The 22983-nt window shown below is 39.8% G+C and overlaps 1 protein-coding gene across 1 annotated transcript in view; it reads right to left on the bottom strand.

Moving 5' to 3' along the window:
* Nucleotides 1-15386, bottom strand: part of DERA (deoxyribose-phosphate aldolase) — a 119885-nt gene extending 104499 nt beyond the window's left edge. The window contains exon 1 of the mRNA XM_047066159.1: nucleotides 15296-15386. Coding sequence (XP_046922115.1) covers nucleotides 15296-15326 — 31 coding nt within the window. The 5' untranslated portion in view covers nucleotides 15327-15386. The remainder of the gene's footprint in view (nucleotides 1-15295) is intronic.
* Nucleotides 15387-22983: the final 7597 nt, after the last annotated feature.

Raw genomic sequence — 22983 nt, 5'->3', positions numbered from 1 at the left:
TGCCAACTCTGAAGTTGGTCTGAGTTCGCTCTACAGTAACAACTTGGCGACCACGTTCATCTGGAAGCATTCCCCCTGGTGGTGCACTACAGGAACACGGGCTTCCTTCAGCCTGCTCCTGGGGGCAGGGGAAACCTGAAGCTGTCATGGGTGTCACATGCCTGTGGAAGTCACGTGCCTGTGTCAGCTCTCTAGGGAAGCTGGTTCCCGTCCAATTCTCACAGAGAAGGCTACTCTTGTCTGCAGGCAGGGTTTCACAGCAGCACATCTAGAAGACTGGAGACTTTACTTAAGGTCAACTGTACAAAACACAGAGCAGCCGGAAGACAAAACGGTGAGATCTCAGGTACGCAAGAAGGCTCCCCGTCACCCAATATTCCCTATGGGTAAATAATTCAAATTGCACAATTAAAGTATCATTCCTTGGCATTTATTAAAGCTACCTTTCCTGGGGAAATGTAGCCCTTTATCTCTCACACATTAGCAGGAAGTGAATTTTCTGTTCTCCTCCCAGACAGCGTGTGAATAAGGGGAAAGGCACCCTCAAAGTACACACCTCAGGGGTGGGAAAGGTGTGCAGCAAGAGGCTGCTGCACCCAGAGGCAAGATTTCCCCTGCCTCATAAGGACTGTCCCTTATGCCAGCTGACTCTGGTGATGATCCAAAGAGGCTGCTGTAGGCCCCTGGCCTTTTCCTGTTCTCACTGCTTGCCCACGGCATATCCAGCATACAGTACAAAATGCAAATAGACAGACTTGAATTTCAAAGTAATCATTTTTGTTTTAAAATCCCTCAAAGAGGAAGAATAAACAAGACATTTTAAAATTATTAATTAAAATAACATTTGAAAATTAGCTATAGATTTCCCATCTCCCTTCATTTTGGGTTTCCAGTTAAGACAGGTCACGAGCGAGTGGTCGTATACGGAAGGCGTGGTGTTATCAACAACAAAAAATATAAGTGGAAAAAAATGTTAAATAAGTCTATACAGAAATAGTGTAGTTTTCAGGCTCAGAGCAGTTTCTCAAGTCACACAGACCAGGGTTGAGTTCTAAGTCACCACTCTGTTGCTACATGTATGGCTACAGGCAAGATGCCTTACCTCTTAAAATTCAGACCCCTCATTTGTAAAATCAGGATGAAAACAACACTGACTACATAAAATTGTTGGGGAAAGTAAAGTACAGGCTACTCCATGTACTTAGCACAATGTCATGCATATGAAATACTCTGCTCTGAATGATACTATTTTCTGAAATAGTATTTTCTGAAAATACTATTTTCATTTCCCTTTGAAAATCTTTTAAGTAAATCAATTTTAATTTTGTTAGCATGACAACGATCAAGTAATTTTGTAACAACAGAATGTTTTTCAAGAGATAAATATCAAAGTAGTGGGGGTAAAATGGCATGATGTCATTTTGAATTTGAAGATACTACAGCTAAAGATGAAGGCTAGTAAAGGAAGTGTGACAAAACTGATTTCTATTGAAACTGGGGGACAGGTAGATGAGTTCATCACACTAACCTCTCCACTTCTGTGCATGTTTGAAAACCTTCATAATTAAAAGGTTAAAAAGAATCGACTGGCCCATCAATACATATTTATTAAGAATCCTCCTTGGGGCGCCTGGGTGGCTCAGTCGGTTAAGCGTCCGACTTCAGCTCAGGTCACGATCTCGCGGTCTGTGGGTTCGAGCCCCGCGTCGGGCTCTGGGCTGATGGCTCAGAGCCTGGAGCCTGCTTCCGATTCTGTGTCTCCCTCTCTCTCTGCCCCTCCCCCATTCATGCTCTGTCTCTCTCTGTCTCAAAAATAAAAGGTTAAAAAAAAATTTAAAAAAAAAAAAAAAAAGAATCCTCCAGGAGCCCAATATAGAACTGATGACGTAAGATAACAGTTAACTATTACTTTAAACAAACACACACAGGCAGGCATCAACTTTACCTTTCTGGTATGATGCCAAGAATCAAAGACTGAGTAAAGGAAAAGGTTTTGATCTGTGAATAGGGATTCTACAGCATCCACAGATGGTGTTTATGCCCATGACTCATCAGCAGAGTCCCAACAGCATTTCTCCGACAGGGTTCCTCATCTGAACCAGAGAATAAAAAAATGATTTGAATGACTATTTTCTCATTCCTCCCGATGGAGAATTAGTACCCTTCTAGAGACATCAGAGAGAAGTTAATTCATGATATATAATTGATGCCTTAGGTCAGTAAGACTTCATTCTGTTGCAGAATCTCAACTACAGAAAGCTGCTGGCACCCCCACTCGGAGGTTTGCTCTTAGTTTATTCACATTTCCACTAATCTTGATGCTCTTGTTTTGAGCATACTGGAAACAGCAAATCAGAAGGTGGAAATCTCTATAGCAGAAGACTGATCACAGGAGAGAAATTTAAAAGTTTATCAAAAATGCATTCAGGAAACCAAAAAAGCAGAGCAGCCTGGCCACCTATCTAGAGGGAATTGCTCTAAAAGCCCCACAAGTCCATATTTACCGAGTACTTACAATATTGAGTACTTACAAGGAGTTACATGCTTGTAACAATAATACTTCAAGTCACAAAAACTATTAAATTCTACTCCGTGTACTTTTCCTCAGGGACTAAACCTTCAGAGTTCTGCTGCTCCATGGGACATTACTGGGCAATTTTTATTTCCTTCTTCATATTTATAAATTTTCAAAAACGTCTATAATGATTGTGCATTACATTTATAATTAGACAAGAACATATTTTTAAAAAATATTTATTTATTCTGAGAGAGCGTGTGCGCATGGCAGGGAGGGGCTGAGAGAGGGAGAGAGAGGAAATCCCAAGCAGGCTCCATCCACACTGTCAGCATGGGCCCAAAGTGGGGCTTGAACTAATGAACCATGAGATCATGACCTGAGATCAAGAGTCGGAAACTTAACTGACTGAGCCACCCAGGCGTCCCTAGATAAAAACATCTTTTAAAGATACTTAATTTGGGGGCACCTGGGTGGCTCAGTCAGTTGAGCTTCTGACTTCAGCTGGCTGGAGCCTGCTTCAGATTCTGGCTCGCTCTCTCTCTCTCTCTCTCTCTCTCTCTCTGCCCTTGCCCTGCTTTCTCTCTGTCTCTCTCAAAAATAAATAAACATTAAAAAGTTTTTAAAAAACTGATTAAAAAAAATAAAGATACTTAATTTTAGGAAAATTTCACTCCAGGTGACCTGAGTTTTAAACTTTTTAAGTCATTTCACAGTGATCCATTCTCCAAAATTCACAGTTAGGTATGCATCTTAGGTATTGTCCTTGGTATTAAGGAAAAACAAATAACCCAGTGAAGAAATGGGCAGAAAACATGAATAGACACTTCTCTAAAGAAGACATCCAGATGGCCAACAGGCACATGAAAAGATGCTCAACGTCGCTCCTTATCAGGGAAATACAAGTCAAAACCACACTCAGATATCACCTCATGCCAGTCAGAGTGGCCAAAATGAACAAATCAGGAGACTATAGATGCTGGAGAGGATGTGGAGAAACGGGAACCCTCTTGCACTGTTGGTGGGAATGCAAATTGGTGCAGCCGCTCTGGAAAGCAGTGTGGAGGTTCCTCAAAAAATTAAAAATAGACCTACCCTATGACCCAGCAGTAGCACTGCTAGGAATTTACCCAAGGGATACAGGAGTACTGATGCATAGGGGCACTTGTACCCCAATGTTTATAGCAGCACTCTCAACAATAGCCAAATTGTGGAAAGAGCCTAAATGTCCATCAACTGATGAATGGATAAAGAAATTGTGGTTTATATACACAATGGAATACTACGTGGCAATGAGAAAGAATGAAATATGGCCCTTTGTAGCAACGTGGATGGAACTGGAGAGTGTGATGCTAAGTGAAATAAGCCATACAGAGAAAGACAGATACCATATGGTTTCACTCTTATGTGGATCTTGAGAAACTTAACAGAAACCCATGGGGGAGGGGAAGGAAAAGAAAAAAAAAGAGGTTAGAGTGGGAGAGAGCCAAAGCATAAGAGACTGTTAAAAACTGAGAACAAACTGAGGGTTGATGGGGGGGGTGGGAGGGAGGGGAGGGTGGGTGATGGGTATTGAGGAGGGCACCTTTTGGGATGAGCACTGGGTGTTGTATGGAAACCAATTTGACAATAAATTTCATATATTGAAAAAAAAAAGAAAATGTGATCGAAATGGTGAGAAGAAAACTTGTAGAGAAAAAATCAAAATAATTAAGTGTTAACAGACATCTATTAAACACGATGGATAAGTTCTCAAGAAGCGGGTAGGGGGTCAAGCTTGACCTCGAAGGGCAGAGGTGGGTAGAGGTAACAGGAACAGGCCAAATGACCCAGGACCCTTAAAGAAAGAAAGAGCAGAAGTGTTGGACTTGGCACAGTAGGGAATAAAAAGCCACTGTAAGTTCCTAGAAAAGGCAACAATGCTTCTTCTTCATTCATTCATTTAATAAACACTGATAATAATAAATTACTTACATCACGAAAAATACTCTTGCACATGAAAGGAGGGATACAGAGACCTAACAAACACAGATCCCACCCTCAGGCAGGTTATTAACAAAGTATCACTACGACATACAAACACAAGAAGGATATCAGTAGGTACATTAGAGGAGAGGACCTTGGCAGGTGAGTGATGAACAGTCCAGCACAGGAGACAAAGAGTCTTCACAGAGGAGATAAAATAATGAAAGCAGTATTTGGGGAAGATTACTGGAATAATCTATTCCATCTATTAGTCACTCCTCAAGTTAAGGTGATCTAACTACATTTCTCATTGAATGTGACTCTGCCACATAGGCATCGGGTCCATTTTACAGATGAGGAAAACTGAAACTCAAAGAGATGGAACTACTTGTCAGGGCTAAGATTCAAACACAGGTGTCTATGACTCCAAACCCAAATTACTTCTAGAATGCCGTACATATAATCATTAGAGTGAAAAACGTTTACTTAATTCAACTATATGACATACAATTTTTACAGAATTTAACAGACATTTCTATTTCCAGTTCTTGTGAGAATTCCCACCTGGCTAAACCATCCACCACTTCCTGACAGAACTATTTGGCTATCCCCAGTAAGTCTTTCCTTTGACTAAAGACAGTGATTGCATTAATTTAAGTAAGAGTATATACTTCTCTTGAAATGGAAGTACATCTTAAGGAAACCAAATAACCCAAATAGCAAATCTGAGAAAATAAATATAATTTGTGCTGTGTGCAAAAACAAAGAAAAGGTTTGACCAAATAGAGATTTTCCTGGGACAGATAAGACAGACCAGAGGTGGAGAAATCAGCAAGGAGGCCACTATTGTGATTTAGGTGTGTAATAGAACAAGCCAAGCTTAGGAATAAAAGAGAAAGGGGTGAATCCACAAGACATTTTTTATGGAAGAAACAGTGAGACTATAATCAATACTCTGCCATGCAGAGGAATAAGTACAAAATAAAAGGCTCTGTACATAAAGATTTATGAAGTCAAGATGTACGCTCATGAAACATCTAGAGAGAAAGAAAATATATAGTTATTATGCAACCATGTTCAACCATCAGAGAAAGGGGGAAGGAGGAATGCACACCAATAACTGGAACTTAGAGCCTCAGAAGCCAGAGAGGACTGTGATGGCCAGAGGAGCCATAAAAAGGTATGAATTCCAAGCACAGGGAATATCATGGACCTACAATTCCACAGAACAGTAATTCTAAGTAATGGTCAGAAGACTCAAAGAAGTCTTGTTAGCATCGATGCCTATTGTCTAGACTCTACATGCTAATCACTATGTCTCACAGTTTCTCTATATTATGTAATCATTAAGGCAATATGACAACCAAACATAGTATTCATCTACAGACTGAAGTTTTTTTTCTTCCTGGACTCAGATCTATGGCAATGTTTTCACTCATAGAAATCCATTAGATCTTTGCCGATACGAAGATATTTCCTACAGTATTTTTAAATGATTATCTGAAGGTTAAGAATGTAATGCTGACTGGTTCATCCTTTGAAACAGAGCAGCTACATACCCTGATGATGAGCAAAGTTTGCTTTGTGTACAGCAGTGTGCTTCCCCAGTGATGTTTTAGTTTGATTAAGGGAAGTTTCTCAAGGGCAGAGCCTCCTAACTTCATTGCTCTTGTCTCTTTCACAAAGACAGGGAAAGTACGGAGAAGGTACTCTCCCTCTCTCTCTCTCTCTCTCTCTCTATATATATATATATATATGCCTGCTGAATGAAAGAATTTGAAATTATAATAATGATCGCATCCTGAAGAGTCAACAGTAGGAAAAAAAAAAAAGGAAAATAAACTCTGCTTATAAAGATAGAAGGCTAAACTATGTTTCTTGTTTCAACTTTGGAAAACTATCAGAAACATTGAGGTTTCTCTCTGCATACTGAAGGGAAAAAAAAATCTCCCCCAAAACATCAAAATGTACACAGCTAGAGCTCCTTTGCCAAAACAAATATGAGAATCATCACAACCTACCTTGCCACCAAATCCACAACACAAACTTAATAATCTTAAAGGAAACATGAATGTGTTCTTTTTTTTTTCCACTAGATCACTCTTTCTGTTAGACCATCTTGCATCTGTACGCAATGAGAAATCTTTAGGCTCTGTCCCCTCCAGTGTCGGAGACCATGGAGAAGATAAACTCATGTCAATTTCCAAAATCACCATGAAGAGTGCTTTTAATTCCCATTAGTCACTGGCATTATTTGAATAAAATAGGCTCCTCTTTAGACACAATGCACTTTTCAGTTACCTACCACCTACCACCTACTTTACTGCCTAACCCTCTTGATTTTTCCGATATGCTTTCATTCTCATTTTAATACATTTCTTCACTTGCTGAATCGAAACATAAAAGGCTAATTTCTCCTAAAATCTGCTTATAGAAATGTTGCTAACCAAATATAAAAAATATCATAAAGAAATTAATTAGGGGCGCCTGGGCGGCTCAGTTGGTTAAGCGTCTGACTTCGGCTCAGGTCATGATCTCGCGGTCCGTGAGTTTGACCCCCACGTCAGGCTCTGTGCTGACAGCTCAGAGCCTGGAGCCTGTTTCAGATTCGGTGTCTCCCTCTCTCTCTGACCCTCCCCTGTTCATGCTCTGTCTCTCCCTGTCTCAAAAATAAATAAAACGTTAAAAAAAATTTTAAAAAAGAAATTAATTAAATATAAAAGTGACAGACAGGATTTGTCAAAAATAATATATAGTAATTAAAGAGTCTCTGAATCTCTAGTTAATCTGGGTCACTCTATAATTTACTGCAGGGTTCTGAATCTGAAATGTCCAGGAACCCTCTGAGGAGCTTGTGAAAATGAAGAGTCCTGGACTCCTCCCCCTACAATGGACAGTTAAAGCTACTGAGCAGCTCAGAAACGTTCATTCAAGGATCTCTACGTTGGAGACATAGGATGCATACCTTAAGCATGCCAGATACCTAGTTTAGTGTCAAATGTTAGGCACTTGAATGAAATCTCACACACACACACACACACACACACACACACACTCCTACCTAGTGGTCATGGGGGCAAGAATGTGACCACTAGGTGTTCAGTTGAAAAGCTTATCCAAATCTGGATTACAAAAGTAGTTAAATTGGATATTTTTACCAGCCATTAAAGACCACAATCTTGACATCATTAGCCACATTCCAAAAGAACCAAAGCACCCGTTAAGTGGCACCTTTTTAAGAAGTAATTACCAGAAGCCACTCTTATATCAGACTTTGCTTTAGGGGAGGAAGGCCTGACTCTACAAAGAGAGTCAGAAGTTGCAGCCAGTGTCTCAACATTTTAAAAATTCTGTATAGTTTGCTGGAGCGGAGATGAAACATTTATCCTTCTCTTGCAACCACTTTGGTTTCCAGGGGACTGACTCACAGCTGAGGCAGGCGGACGAGAGGTACATCCGTAGACACACACACAACACACACCAAAGTTAACTGAAAAATTTCAAAGTGCCTTTTTATGCCTTTAACTCAAAGATGAACACATTTCAAGGTGACCCAATCCTCAAGTGACAGACAGTGTTTTAAAAGGGCCAGAGCTCTCCACTTAAACAATTTCTAGTGACATGTTTAAATCGTATCCTCAAGGGCTCTATCTGCTGTCCTATTTACTAGTCTTTCTTTCCTGGCAGAGGCATCCCATTTTAAGTGAGCGCTTAAAGTTCGTCTTCCTTCCTAACAATTAAAATCTACGGGGCTTAGATGATTTAAAAAAATTTTTTTAACTTAAGAGGCACCATGGAGAACTTTTAATTATTTAACTATACGACCAACCCAAATTATTACTTTATAGGTTTTTTCTATTTATCAGAACAGTATCAGAATAATAAAAGACAGCCTCATCATCATGCTTACAAGCAAACAGTAAAAGAACTTAAAAGGTAAAATCAAAGTTAGCATTCATAAAAGGATAATCATAACATTCACTGTGTATGTATTTTATATATAGAATAGGAAGGATTGTTTTCATCTTTCTTCACTAAAATATTACCCTTAGCCATTACAAAATGAGAAGATTACACTAGAAATCTAAAAATTGGGTTCCTACAGTTAATGAAACATGACAAGCTGGTCTTACTCAGTTCCTTCACAGAAACTACTCCCTTCACCAAAATACCCTTCACCAAAAAACCTCCCCTGAATTGTTCTGTATCTTTCCAATCTAACTACTTCTCTGTAATGATTTATGTGACTAACTCCCTTAGCTGACTGTGAGCTACAGGGAGAGCAGAGAACAGGCAATATTCACTTTGGTATCCCAGCTATTCCCATAAGCATCCAGAACCAAGTGCCAGGAACAGTGGGCACTCCACAATTTGTTTTTTAAAAGACAGACTGGGTGGCTCAGTCTGTTGAGCACCTGGCTCTTGATTTTGGCTCAGGTCATGATCCCAGGGTCGTGGGATGAAGCCCCACATCAGACTCTACGCTGACTGTGGAGCCTGCTGGAGATTCTTTCTTCCTCTGCTCCCTCCCCACTTATACTCTTGCTCTCTCTCTCTCTAAAATAACAAAAAATAAAAAAATACAAAGAGACAAGAAAAAGAAATTTAAAAAACTAAAACCCCTTTACTCTGATCACTTGGAGATCACTTCCAGGTCCCCACCCCGAGACACTCTGAGGCACATCAGCACATCTACATAAGGAACTTCCAGAGGAAGGCTGGTTTTAACATGTCATCCCATAAAATTTCTAATGCAATGACATCTAAACCTACTCTCCAATCTACCAAAGATTGGATATTTCCATTCTCTCCCAAGATAAACTTCTTCTCTGAAACAAACTGCCATGGTTGAGATGTGGATCATGGGGGTGCCTGGCTGGCTCAATTGATACAGGCTGCGACTCTTCATGTCGGGGTCATGAGTCCAAGCCCCATGTTGGGTGTAGAGCATACTTTAAAAAAAAGAAGAAGAAGAAGAAGAAGAGGAAAAGAGAAAAAGGTTAAAAAAAAAAAAGTGGATGAATGTAAGAAAACAAAAAGCTTTCACAAAGACACAGGCAAACCTCAGAGGGTCACATTAAAATTATTCACCAATTGTTGACATGCCTTCTCTCGTCTTACAGATTGAGTACCCCCGTTGGTACCAAGAGACAAAGTGTGGTGGTTAAGCATACAATGTTAGCACCAAACCACCTAGGTTTGAATTGTGGCTCTGCCACATTAACTCTGCATAAGCTCTGCCTAACTGGTTTTTGGCAAATTATTTACACCTCTCTGTACCTCAATTTACACATCTGTAAAAAGGGCATCACAACAGAATCTTCACAGTGCTGTTGTGAAGACTAATTGAGATAACACAAAAAGTATTTAACACAGTGCCTAGCACATAGCTTAAGCTCTATGTTAACCACTATCTTTGTACCTAGCATCTAGGCAGTGTCTGGCACATGGCTGGTATTAAATAAAGAATATTCTCAAGCATCCTGTGCTTTGCCTAACTTTAAGATTTAAACTTTCATTCCAGGGGTGCCCGGGTGGCTCAGTTGGTTAAGCATCCAATTCTTAGCTTCAGCTCAGGTCATAATCTCACAGTTGGTGAGTTCCAGCCCCACATCAGGCTCTGACAGCGTGGAGCCTGCTTGGGATTCTCTCTCTCCCTCTCTCTCTCTCTCAATGCCCCTCTCACTCTCTCTCAAAATAAATAAATAAACTTAAATAAATAAATAAATAAATAAATAAATAAATAAATAAATAAAATTTCATTCCAAATACTTAAAAAATTTTAAAATAACTTTGCAGTGGAAAATCACCATTACCAAAATCTGCATTCTACACCAAAGTTATGCTTTAGCAGGAGTGGCAAAAATGAGCTCCCTACATCCCCGATTCTTATCTAAGTTCTTAAAGGGAAAATAAAAATTATAATGCAAGAGGGCACTTGGTTATCACAATCCATTTAAGGTACAGTTTAGGTACATCTATCTAATTTCTTAAATAGACAAAAAAGTAACTGCTTATCACATTTGCAATTATTTTAATTGTAGACTTGGCTTGATGCCCAGCTCCTGAATCAGATGTAGGTCTTTGAAAGCAGAACTATCTTTGTCCATCTTGTGTCCAGGGTAATATTACCCAGTACACAATTCGTACTCAATAACTAACTATTTTTTGAATGAATAAATATGCTTCATAAAATACAAAATCCCATCATGGTTCTTGGTTTGACAACTAGCCAAAACTAATCTCCTTTATCTGTGTTTTAAATAAGTAAGTTGCCCTTTCTGTTTGTTCTGACTTGCACTACAGAAAAGTCTCCACAAAGAAAAATAATCTCTACATTCCTCAGTAATCATGGCCCCTGACCATTCCAATTGCAGATATATGCCTAAAACAACCTCTTATTAATGCGCTACAGAAAATCCATAGACTTGTCCCCATTCCTCCAAATTAAAAATCAGTTTTGTTACTTTTTTTCCTATTGTTTTTCAGATATAAGCTATTTGAAATTTTTCTTTCTGTACACAAAAGCTGACAGATACACAGATACAGAGTGGAAAGGTCTTAGAAGTCACCTAATACAATATCCCTACTTTCCAGATGTCTCCAAAGAAAATCACAATTGAAATAAAGTCACACTGTCAACATGGTTCCTAAGCCTCTTGGGACAAAACAAATATCAACTTTAATGATATTCAGAAAAGAGGGAGGTGTACATCCACCAGCTCCTGTCTACAAAGAAAAGCCAAGGCAGAAGCCCCAGTTCTCCCAAGCAAGTAGTTCTAAATTCAGTTGTTCATTCAACAGTTACGTTTGAGGGCTTTCTGGCATGGTAGACGCTACTCTAGGTGCCTGAGATACATCAATGAACAAAAAGAAATATCACTGCCCATGCTGTACCTACACGTTAGGCAGAACTTTGGAGGCATCCAGGAGAATAAAGAAAAGAACATAGGTTCATTTTAAGAGAATGCGCAGGGCCAAAAGCAAACCTTAGCACCACTAGTGGTTCTCAAACTTGAATGTGTTTCAGAACCATCCAGAGGAATTATTAAAAACTCGGAAGGCCCTGCGCCACCCCAGAGTTTCTGATTCATTAAGATCTCAATGGGGCCTCAAATGTCCATTGACAGATGAAGGGATAAAGGTGTGGTATACATATACAATTGAGTATTACTCAGCAAAAAGAATCAAATCTTGCCATTTGAAGCTACGTGGATGGAACTAGAGGATATTATGCTGAGCGAAATTAGTTAGACAAAGATAAATATCATATGACTTCACTCATATGTGGAATTTAAGATATAAAACAGATGAATATAAGGGAAGGGAAGCAAAAATAATATAAAAACAGGGAGGGGGACAAAACATAAGAGATTCTTAAATATAGACAACAAACTGAGGGTTGCCGGGGGGGCTGTGGGTGCAGGGATGGGTTAAATGGGTAAGGGGCATTAAGGAGGGCACTTGGGATGAGCACTGGGTGTTATACATAGGGGATGAATCAAAGGAATCTACTCCTGAAATCATTATTGCACTATATGCTAACTTGGATGTAAACTAAAAAATATATATACATATACAATATATACATATACATTATACATATATATATATGTGGCAAAAAAAAGTAGAAAAAAATATCTCAGTGGGGCCTTAGAATTTACATTTCTAATAAGCTCTCATCTAATGTAGACACTGCTAATCTAGGAAGCAAACTTTGAGAACCACTGACCTAGTTGGAAACAAAACGAGTAACCTGGCCAGAACCATAGGCTGCTTGACACCAGGCCCAGATTTAGGGGTTTCTCCCTTCTAACTCCAAAATGGTCCAGTCTTTATGAAGATATACTTGCCCGCTTAGGGCAAACACTGCCCAAAGAAAAATGTTTTTTTAGCTCTATGTTTGAGTTGGAGAAAATCAGAAATAAATGCTTTAAGTATAAAAGACCTTAAGCAGATTGCACTGACCACTAAACACTGACATAAAAACTAACATTACAGTTAGAGTATTTGTTCTTTCTTTCATGTGTCTAAATGCCATGATAAAAGCATGTTTTCCCTAAAGAGCTTTATCATAAGGGCCAGGTTCAGTCTCAAATGAGCCTATTAATTAAAAAAAAAAAAAAATCTATTAACTAAAAGTATATACACTAAAATATAAATAAGTGATTGGATTAGTAACAATTTTAGTTTTTTTGTGCTAATTGTATTTTCTAAAATTTTTACAATAAACATGCATTTCTTTTGTAATAGGAAAGAGAATAAAAGTTACTTTCTTTAAAAAAGTGACAGTGCTCATTTAAAAAGACCTTTAATTAGTAAACTATAAAAGGCATTAGTTAATACGCAGGATAAATTAATACTGAATGATTTTTTTTCTTAGTACATAATTCAAATAACTTATTTTACATTTTAGGTTAAATCTCTGTCTGGATTAATGATTAATATCAGTGAAGGAAAAAAATCCTTGAAATATATCTGATTTTATTTAAACAAAGAGAATAAAACAAAACCATGATCCTTTAAATAACTACATAAAAATTACATTTACTATTATTCTACATAGCAATTGTGGGGTTTTTTTGTCATTTAGGATTTTTTTTAAGTTTATTTATTTTGATGGGAGGAGACAGAAGAGAGAGAAAGAGAGCAGAAGTGAATATGTGAGGGAGGGGCAGAGAGAAAGAGAGAGAGAATCCCAAGCAGGCTCCACACTGTAACCACATAGTTGGACGTGGGGCTCAAACTCATGAACCCCAAGTTTATGACCTGAGCCAAAATCAAGAGTCAAATGCTTAACCAGCGGAGCTACCCAGGTGCCCCACAGCAATTTTTTTTTTTTAATTTTTTTAATGTTTATTCATTTTTGAGAGACAGAGTGCGAGTGGGGGAGAGGCAGAGACAGAGAGGGAGACACAGAATCTGAAGCAGGCTCCAGGCTCTGAGCTGTCAGCACAGAGCCCGATGCGGGGCTTGAACTCACGAATTGTGAGATCATGACCTGAGCCGAAGTCGGTTGCCCAACCACTGAGCCACCCAGGTGCCCCGCCCCACAGCAATTTTTTGTCATTACTATTACTTTTCAACAGATGTATGGAAGTGATGGGAATTCTTCCAAGTTAAGAAAGCTTTGATTATATTTCTTGAAAGAAAAATAAACATGTAAGTTTTGGAAAAATAATGTTGTATCCTTGATGTGTACAAAGTTAAGACATCCATATCCCTGAAGATACCAAGGTAAGACCTACACTCCATCTCTATACCCCATCCACCATCTAACTGGATCTTCTAATCTAGGGGTATTCCTTATTACTAAAGTCCACATTCCATAGATACAACTAGAGTTGATTTTATTTATTTATTTATTTATTTATTTATTTATTTATTTATTTATTTATTTTTAGAGTTTAAAACATAATCTTCTGGGGCACCTAGGTGGCTCAGTCAGTTAAGCATGGGACTTCGGCTCAGGTCATGATCTCAGGATTCATGAGTTTGAGCCCCACGTCGGACTCTGCTGACAGCTCAGAGCCTCCTTTGGATTCTGTGTCTCCCTCTCTTTCTGTGCCTCTCCCTTACTGCTCTCATGCTCTGCCTCTCTCTGCCTCTCTCTCTCTCTCTCTCTTTCAAAAATAAATAAATATGTAAGTACATAAATAAATAAATACATAAATACATAAATATATAAATAAGGCATAATCTTCTAAAACAGCAATGACTAAAAGAGAATAAATTTGATGAAGAAATCAAGTGTCTTTATAAATCACACGCTAATGATTTAACAAAATTTCTGGACTACTTTTAGTCTAGAGTACGTAGAACAGTCACTTTTAAAGAAAATAAAGCACCTTATGTGTTATATACAATCATAGCTAATTTTCTGAAAATTAACCTCTAAAAATGTAATTCTATACAATATTACTATTCACTAACACTTATTAAGTACCCACAATGTACCAAACACTTTACATCCTCTCATTTGATCTCCAAACTACCCTATGAAGTACTATTACAACCATTTTACAGATTAAGAAATTTAAGCACAAGTGATTAAGTAATTTGCCCAAAGTCACACAGCTAAAGTGAAGAACCAGGATACAGATACCCCAGCTATGATACTTAAACTGAGATCCTTGACCTTCGGCTCCGATCATGGTTTTGCTACGTTTTGAATTATAAATTTTTCACATTTTAGGAAATCAGAACTAAACTTTTCACCCAGTAATATTTAATAATATCAGTTAAATGAAAAATACTGACATAATTCAGGCACTCTTACAAATCTCTGTACCTCTAAAATCATACACAATTTACAGTAAGTTCTACAGTACAGAGATCTGGCAACTTTTCCACCAGCATGCCTTTTTGGGATACAGCTGTGTTAAAATTACCTACAGAAATCCAGCATGCACAGGGATCCTACTGAGTGGGTACAGAAGGTTTTTATCTTGTTTTGTTTGGGTTGCCTTCTGTTTTGGTTTTTTTAGTATTTTGGTTTGGTTTTTGGTTTGGTTTTGTTCTTTGCAACCAGAAAGCTAGAAGGTGAACGCATTAAGTTGGAAGATGAAAGTCTAATCCTTTGCTGTCTTCCGCTTACAACACAAGGCCTGGGTGCCAATGTGCACAAGAGTTTAAGTCTCGGAGGATCGGCCTTTGCTCAGGGTGCGTGCGGACGCGGCGCCACCCCTTCCCGCCCCGTCGAGCACTCCCGGCGGCCGAGGCCAGGGCACCGGGTGGCGGCGAGCCCCGCGTTCGGCGGAGGGCGGGGAACGGAAGGCGATGGAGACGGGCGAGGACAACCCGCGGGGGCCTTACCCAGCTCCGTGCCCAAGTTGCGAGCGGACATGGCGCGGGCCACAGCAGCAGTCGCAGGCTCCTCAACGCCCAGCTCACCTCCTCCCAGCCCTTCCTGCGTCCCACCCCCTCGGCTCCGGCGCGCTCGCCCCGCCCCTGTCCCTCTGGGGGCGGGGCCGGCGACCTCTGCCCCCGGGCCCTCTGCCCCCGGGCCCTCTGCCCCCGGGCCCTCTGCCCCCGGGCCCTCTGCCCCCGGGCCCTCTGCCCCCGGGCCCTCTGCCCCCGGGCCCTCTGCCCCCGTCTGGTGCCCCGCGTAGGAATCCTGCCGCCCATCGCCCTGGCTGCTTACCGCAGGTATGCGACTCGAGCCCTAGCTCCCGAAACAATGCCACCAAAACCCGTTTTAAAATGCTTGAGCTGCCAACTGCACTGAATAAAGACATTTCGAAACTTTTAACTGTAAGATTAAGTAACCAGAGGGGAGAGCATTCCTCCCAGTTACTGTCCGAGGGCAGAGCTCTGCAGCCCCATGCCTGAAGGGCAGCAGTGGTCCCTTAGCCTCGTAAGGGCGGCCAGCGAACAAACAAGGGTCCAGAGCACACTGGGACTTCTAACCTAGACCTCGTGAAAAAAAAGCAGATCAGTTGCCTGAAAAAAAAAGGGGGTGGGGCTAGGAATGAGAAGTCGGCTTTCTCAGCATAGCCCTTGGAGTAATTAAGTGGGACAGTGGGCACATCAACTGCCTTTCTAAGGTTCATTTTCCTCGTCTCTAAGAAAAGACTTTGACGATTTCTTGGAGCTCTAAACTCTGAATCTGTAATACTAAGATTTTTTTCAGCCTAACTTTTCTGTAACCAGGAGGTTAAAATTGTCTGGAGTCATTCATCATAGACTACTAGTCAGCTCCTCTCTACTCACCATAAAAGGCACCTCCTCTCTGCTAGAAGAAAGAAAACTCCTAGTCGTGGCTTGTCCACCAGGAGCCAGTTACTGTGCTAGGTGCCTTTAGATGTATGATAGCATTTGAGTCTCAGAACAATCCTGCCAAGTATGTATTACATCTCATTGCTATACCTGCAGACACCAAGGTTCTGCGTAAAGAGGCATCCTGGTATACTAGAAACTGACAAGGCTGGGAAAAGGCACACAAACCCCTTAATATACCAGCAATTCCACTAACAACTCATCTGTAAAATGGGGATGATCAAAATATATGCCTTGCAAAGCTGTGTGTGTCGAGCACCTAGGAAATGTTATGGCATATAATAGGTGCTCAACAAATGGAAGCTGTTAATGTTATTGTCAAGTTCACAAAACAATTATAGGGCTCAACAGGAAAAGTAACCCCAGTCTTACTCCCTTACACTGAGCTGCCTCTCAGCTTTGTCAAGACATAGCTATTGCTCAGTAGTTTGAATGTGTCTAGATTCTAATCCATGTATAATAGCATGTTTTCCTTTATTTTTATTTTAACCCTCAAAAAGAGAAGAGCAAACCCTGAAAGTCTGGAGCACTTGCAGCTAGACCATCTGCTCTCAAGTAGAACATAAACAATGTCACAGAAAATCAACATCAGCCAAGGCCATTGTAACCATGATGAAACAACAAAAACAGGACCACTCGTACTCCTGTTTGAACACAGAAAAAACATGAACATGTCCAAAACACAAAAATGACAAAATGGCCCTTTTCCTGCCTAATATAAGTGTCACTTCTTTATCTAGCAACTTTAACCTCACCCCCTTCTTCTTGTATTCTAAATAAGAATTAAGATGCTCTGTCATAGAACACTTGGGGCAGCTGACTGGCTCAGTCAGAAAAGCATGCAACTCTTGATCTCAGAGTCGTGAGTTTGAGCCCCACATGGAGTGGAGAGACTACTAAAAAAAATTTTTTTAATTAAAAAAAAAAAACAGAATTCTCACCACTTCCTGCCAGCATCCAACCCAGAGTAATGCTCTGCTTCCTTGAACCTTCCCCAAATCATGGAACACAAGCCCATTTCTAACACTCTCTGACACACCTCAGAGTCCTGCATGGTGAGTGTTCTTCCTTGTTTCAGTAAATTAATAAATCCAAATTTATCCAACCACAGGTGTGTTCCTGTGATCTCCAGCTAGAGAGCACTGACATCCATACAAAGACAGTAAATGGAATTCTGCTTTTAGGGGCAGACACAACTCTAAGCCAGATTCTAAGCCACTTATATATACACTTATATATATATATTATATATATATAATATATATATATTCTAAGCAACACAAATTTATTAAACCAAACAAAAACTGTGAGATCCTAACTTAGTTAAAACACAAGAATCAGGGAAGCCTCCTACAGCTGACATTTCAGCAATGTATCTGACAAAAACTTCTCAAGGACTTTTTCTAAAATTGACATGTTTCTAATACTAATCTGGAATTAATCTCTACAGTTTGAAAGTATGTTAAACTTTCAGGATTCAGAAGGATAGTAGGGATAGAAGGAAAAAAAATGAGTTTCATTTAACTTTTTCTTTTAAATGTTTATTTATTGAGAGAAATAGAGAAGGAGTAGGGGGAGGCGCAAAGAGAGAGGGAAAGAGAGAATCCCAAGCAGGCTCTGAGCTGTCAAAGCAGAGGCCTACTAGGGACTCCATCTCACTAACCATGAGATCATGCCCTGAGCTGAAATCCAGAGTCAGATGCTTAACCAATTTCCAGATGCCTCTTATTTTATTTAATTTTAATTTAATTTAATTTTATTTTATTTTATTTTATTATTATATTTTTTGGAGATGGGGAGAGATAGAGCATATGAGTGAGGGAAAGCAGAGGGAGAGAGAGAATCCCAAGCAGTCCGCACACTCAGCATGGAGCCCGTCAAAGAGCTCGATCCCACGACCTGGAATCATGACCTGAGCTGAAATCAAGAGTTAGATGTTCAACCAACTGAGCCACCCAGGCACCCCAATTTTTTAAGTAAGCTCTATGCCTATGCCCAACATGGTCCTTGAACTGACGACCCTAAGATGAAGAGTTGCATGCTTTACAGACTGAGCCAGCTAGGCACCACACAAAATAAGTTTAATGGGGGAAAATGTTGCCAAGTTTCACTTTGTGAATATCATTTTTAAACTTACTGCCTTCTGAAATTTTTGAAGTATCCCTAGGCAAGGCTTCTCCAAGAAAGATCTGTAGACCACTATTATGACACTGGAATCTCCCAGGAGTTTTTCCTAAAGCAAATTCTAGGCTTTACCACAGCCCTACTGAATCAGAATCTCTAGGATCATGGAATCCATATTTATTTTTAAGTTTATTTATTTATTTTGTGAGACTGAGAGAGAGGAGGGAGAAAGAGAATCCCAAGCAGGCTCCTGCTCAGTGCAGAGCCCAGCATGGGGCGTGATCTCACAACCATGAAATCACAACCTGAGCTGAAATCAAGAGTCAGCCACTTAACTGACTGAGCCAACCACACACCCCTGGAACCTATGATGTTTATGCAACCTAAATGTAAAGAATCATCAACCTAGGGGCAGAGAAAGCTATGCATGTCACCCTGAAGCTTCAGCCCAAATTGGCTCTTACATGAATAAAGTTATTTCAAGAATTGTATTTTTTTAATCCATGCAAATTTTGTCATTCTTTTTTTTAATATAAACTTTAAATTGCCAGATAAATTACTTGTCTTCCCATCCCCACTCCTTCTTCAATTAAAAGTAAAGCTCTAGGACTATGCCATATTTATTCTTGAAGCCTCAAGAACCTACAATGCCTGGGACATAAGAGTAATCCAATTGTTAACCTTCAAAGGGCATGGACCATTTGTGTCTGGTTGTTCACATGCCTAAGGTTTAGTGGCGTCATTGGTACACGGTAAACTGTGTATATTTGTTAAATGAATAATTGTATATTACTGGTGGGGCTATTTTTTTTTTTATAATGCCCATGGTTTTATCCAGTCCAATTCCATTTGACTGTAGTCTCTATCCTATGATTTCTAAGAGCATTCACAGATTCCTTAGGTAAATATTCACTTGGAATATATGGATTGTAACCAGATTTTCTAAATCAAAAGAGGAAAGATATAGAAGCAAGGAGGACCAGACAAGAGTAGGAATGGCAGAATCGAAATCTTTCAGAACTGAAGGGACACTTATAGAACATCTAATTTCTATTTCATGGTGAAATAAAAGAAATAAGAAGTATGTTGAGTCTTTTATAGAAGATAAATTTATTCCATTTAAATAACAGTTCTTTATTCTGATACTAGGTCTTTACTACCAACTTGGATTTGTAAAAATGTCTCTTTTATGAAGACTGCAGTGGTAGAAAGAAAAAATTTAACAGCCTCACTTGGCAAGACTAAAAGCAAACCATTCTATCTTGCCCCTCACCCCTCCTTTTTCTTTATTGGTCCACAAAATCCCAAAGTTAGAGAATCATCGGTAGAATAAATCTATAATACTAGCTAATACTAAGTGCTTCCTATGAGTTAAGTTCTTTACATTATTCAAGATTTCAGAAAAAAAAAACAAACCCTGTTAGATATTTCCAAAAAGATGTATGTGTGAACTATCAATTTCTTTTACAGATAAAGAAACTAAGGCACAGAGAAATTAGTTTATGTGCTAGAGGATGATTTAAAACCCAGGCAATAGGGGCACCTGGGTGGCTCAGTCAGACTCTTGACTGAGTGTCAGACTCTTGACTTCTGCTCAGGTCATAATCTCAGGATCGTGGGATCAAGCCCCATGTCAGGCTTCACCCTCAGCATGGAGCCTGCTTCGGATTTTCTCTCTCTCTCTCTCTCTCTCTCTCTCTCTCTCTCTCTCTCTCTCCCTCTGCCCCTTTCCCTTGCTCATGCTCTCTCTCTCTAAAGTAAAAAATAAATGAGTATTCTCCTTCTCCCTCTCCTTCTGCCCTTCCCCTGCCTACAGACCACACACATACTGTTCCCACTATCTTGTTGAACCCAAACTCATTAGATCGGCCATTTAACCTCTGAAAGTCAGGTTTTCTGTATATAAAATAGGGATACTATCTTCATTGGGTTACGGATATATTCTGCCTAAGTTCTTTTCTCTCATTAATTATATAAGGTGACTCAACCTATAAAGTATTAGCTATCATGGCTAATGATAATAGGCTTTGGCCTTATTTCCACAGGTACTTTTGTTAGATGCCTCCTTTGTTTCTTCAGGAACTTTATCGATCTATAGTCACACTGTTGTAGGTGACACTATCTCACTGGCAATGGTGCATTCTTATAGATAAACAAAGAAAAGCTAAAACTCCTGAGAATGCTCTTGTTCCAGTAATTATTTTTACCTAAGAATTCCCCTAGTATAAGAACCAACATGTACAGTAATGTATATGGTAACCCAGTAAGAATCACTTTTTGTTTCAAAATATTAATCCTCCTTGTGTAAAACATAGGTAGCTACTACAGAAATATTTTCCCCGTCTGCATTTTCCAACTCTCATTTTGTTGTTGCTCCTTCTGGAAAATTACATCTCTCTACCTCAACCCCCCTGCCCTTAGTCTCAAAGAAGAAAAGACAGCTCAATTAATAATACCATGAATTTGAACTACTAAAAATGTCTTGTCATTATGAATTATGGTACATACTTACCATACTATTTCACAGCCTGAAAAAGAATGTGTTGAACTTAATTTACTGGTAGGACAAAGCCTCAAGACAATTTACTGACCACATTCAATTCTGGTTTCTTGGAAGAAACCTCTGGATGATACCAAAACTGAGAAGTAAGGATTCAGAAGTGAAGTTACTAAAAACTAGGTAGGAATTCAATCACTATGACCTACTGCCCATTAGGACATAGACAGGAGGCTCCATGGGAAGAATGGAATGGGAAACAGTGGGTGGAGATGAGACTATCCTATAAGCTGGACTGCTCCTAGGTAATTGGGCCTCAGGTTGCCTTTGGCTGTACATGGGCAAGGGCTTTGAGGGGACCGCTCCATGTCAGATTCTTCCGTGAACAGGATGATCTGCTACATGGGGGATAAGCAGAAAATTATCTTCCTGGTCTGATAAATTTGGTGCTAATTTAGGGCCTTGTTTCAACAACATATTTATTTATTTATATATTTTGAGAGAGAGGGAGGAGAGGGCCAGCAGGGATGGGGAGAGAGAGAGAGAGAGAGAGAGAGAGAGAGAGAGAGAGAGAGAATCCCAAGCAGGTTCCACGCTGTCAGCACAGAGCCCAATGCTGGGCTCAAACTCACAAACTGTGAGATCATGACCTGAGCCAAAGTCAAGAGTCAGACACTTAACCGACTAAGCCACCCAGGTGCCCCTCAACACCTTTTGAACACTTGCTAGTATACCAGCCTCTTTTCTAGGCAAAAAAAGATAGTATTGTCGAAGATGAAAAAGACTCAAGATAATTTCAGATAGTGTAAGGACTATGAATAAAAAAGCAAAATATAACTTGGATGTAAATTTAAAAATAAAAAAAGAAGAAAGAAGAAAGAAAAAAGAAAAAAGAAAAGCAAAGTAAGTGACAACAGAAGGGATACAGGACTTGAGACCTGAATCACAAGAAAGGGTTAGCTTTGCAAATATTTAGGTTAAGAGCGGACCAAGCAGCAGATATAGCAAGCCAAGCAAAAAGGCCTTGAGATAGAAACAAAACCACCATGGCCACAGCAGTGTAAGCAAAGGAAAAATGAAAAGGTCACAAGAAGGCAGAAGTCTGATCATAATAAAAAATTGGTAAAGTGGGAGGCCACTATGGATTTAAATAAGGCAGTCCCTGGTCTCTTCAAATCCTTTCCTGCCATGTTGAGGATGGATGGGATGAGGGCAGGGTGGGGGAGGCAGGGGCAGAGAGGCTCCACAATAGTCAAGCGAGAAATAGAGCCTGGCCTAGGAGAGTAACAGTGGAGAGAAGAGGCAAGGTACAGATTCAGAAGAGCCCACAGGACTTGCGTAGAGATTAGAAATGGGGATGGGAGAATGGGCTCCAGGACTTCTTTAGTTTATGCAAACGTTAGGTAGTGCCGGTAGAGCTGGTAATGGAAATAAGTAGCTGAGTGCTGAGAGCAACCGGTTTGGTTGAAACAGTAAGATTTGTTTTAGTTAGGTAGGTCTGTAATACTTATAAAGGTGAAGGTGCAACACTCAGGTGCTCAGGGAGGCAGGCTGGATATACAAATTTAGAAGATATCAGAAAATACTGAATGCCATATGGATGATACTTTTTGTCCCCCTTTGGAGAGGCAGAGCTAGGAAGTACAGCCCAGACCAAAGGTGAGAAAAGGAAGATTTGGCAACTATATGAACAGTTGGAAAAGTAGAAGGAAAACCAGGAGTGTGGTTTCATAGACAGTGGGAAAAAAAAGTGTTTCAAAAACAATGAAGTAGACAACTATTGAATCTGCTGAAGGTTTAGTAAAATGAGGACGGAAAAGTGCCTAGGTTAGAACCATGACAAACACTGAAGACTTTGACAAGTGCAACTTAAGTAAGATATATTCTCGAACTTTTTGCTTAAGTTAATTCTACTAGAAGATTCTACCATTACAAAGTGTGGTAGGCAGACTAATGGCCTCCAAAAGATGGCCATGCACCCCCACCCCCCGCTCCAGTCCAAAAGATGTCCATGTCCAAATTCCTGGAACCTGTAAATATGACCTTACATGGCAAAAAAAGAGTTTGTAGAGGTCATTAAGGATATTGAACTGGGGAAATTATC

Source organism: Lynx rufus, unplaced genomic scaffold (genome assembly GCF_022079265.1).
Source record: "Lynx rufus isolate CCGP_SWC_20201006 ecotype Redwood Valley unplaced genomic scaffold, mLynRuf1.p SCAF_7, whole genome shotgun sequence".
Classification (NCBI taxonomy): domain Eukaryota; kingdom Metazoa; phylum Chordata; class Mammalia; order Carnivora; family Felidae; genus Lynx; species Lynx rufus.
This window is presented reverse-complemented; position numbering and strand designations above follow the sequence as displayed.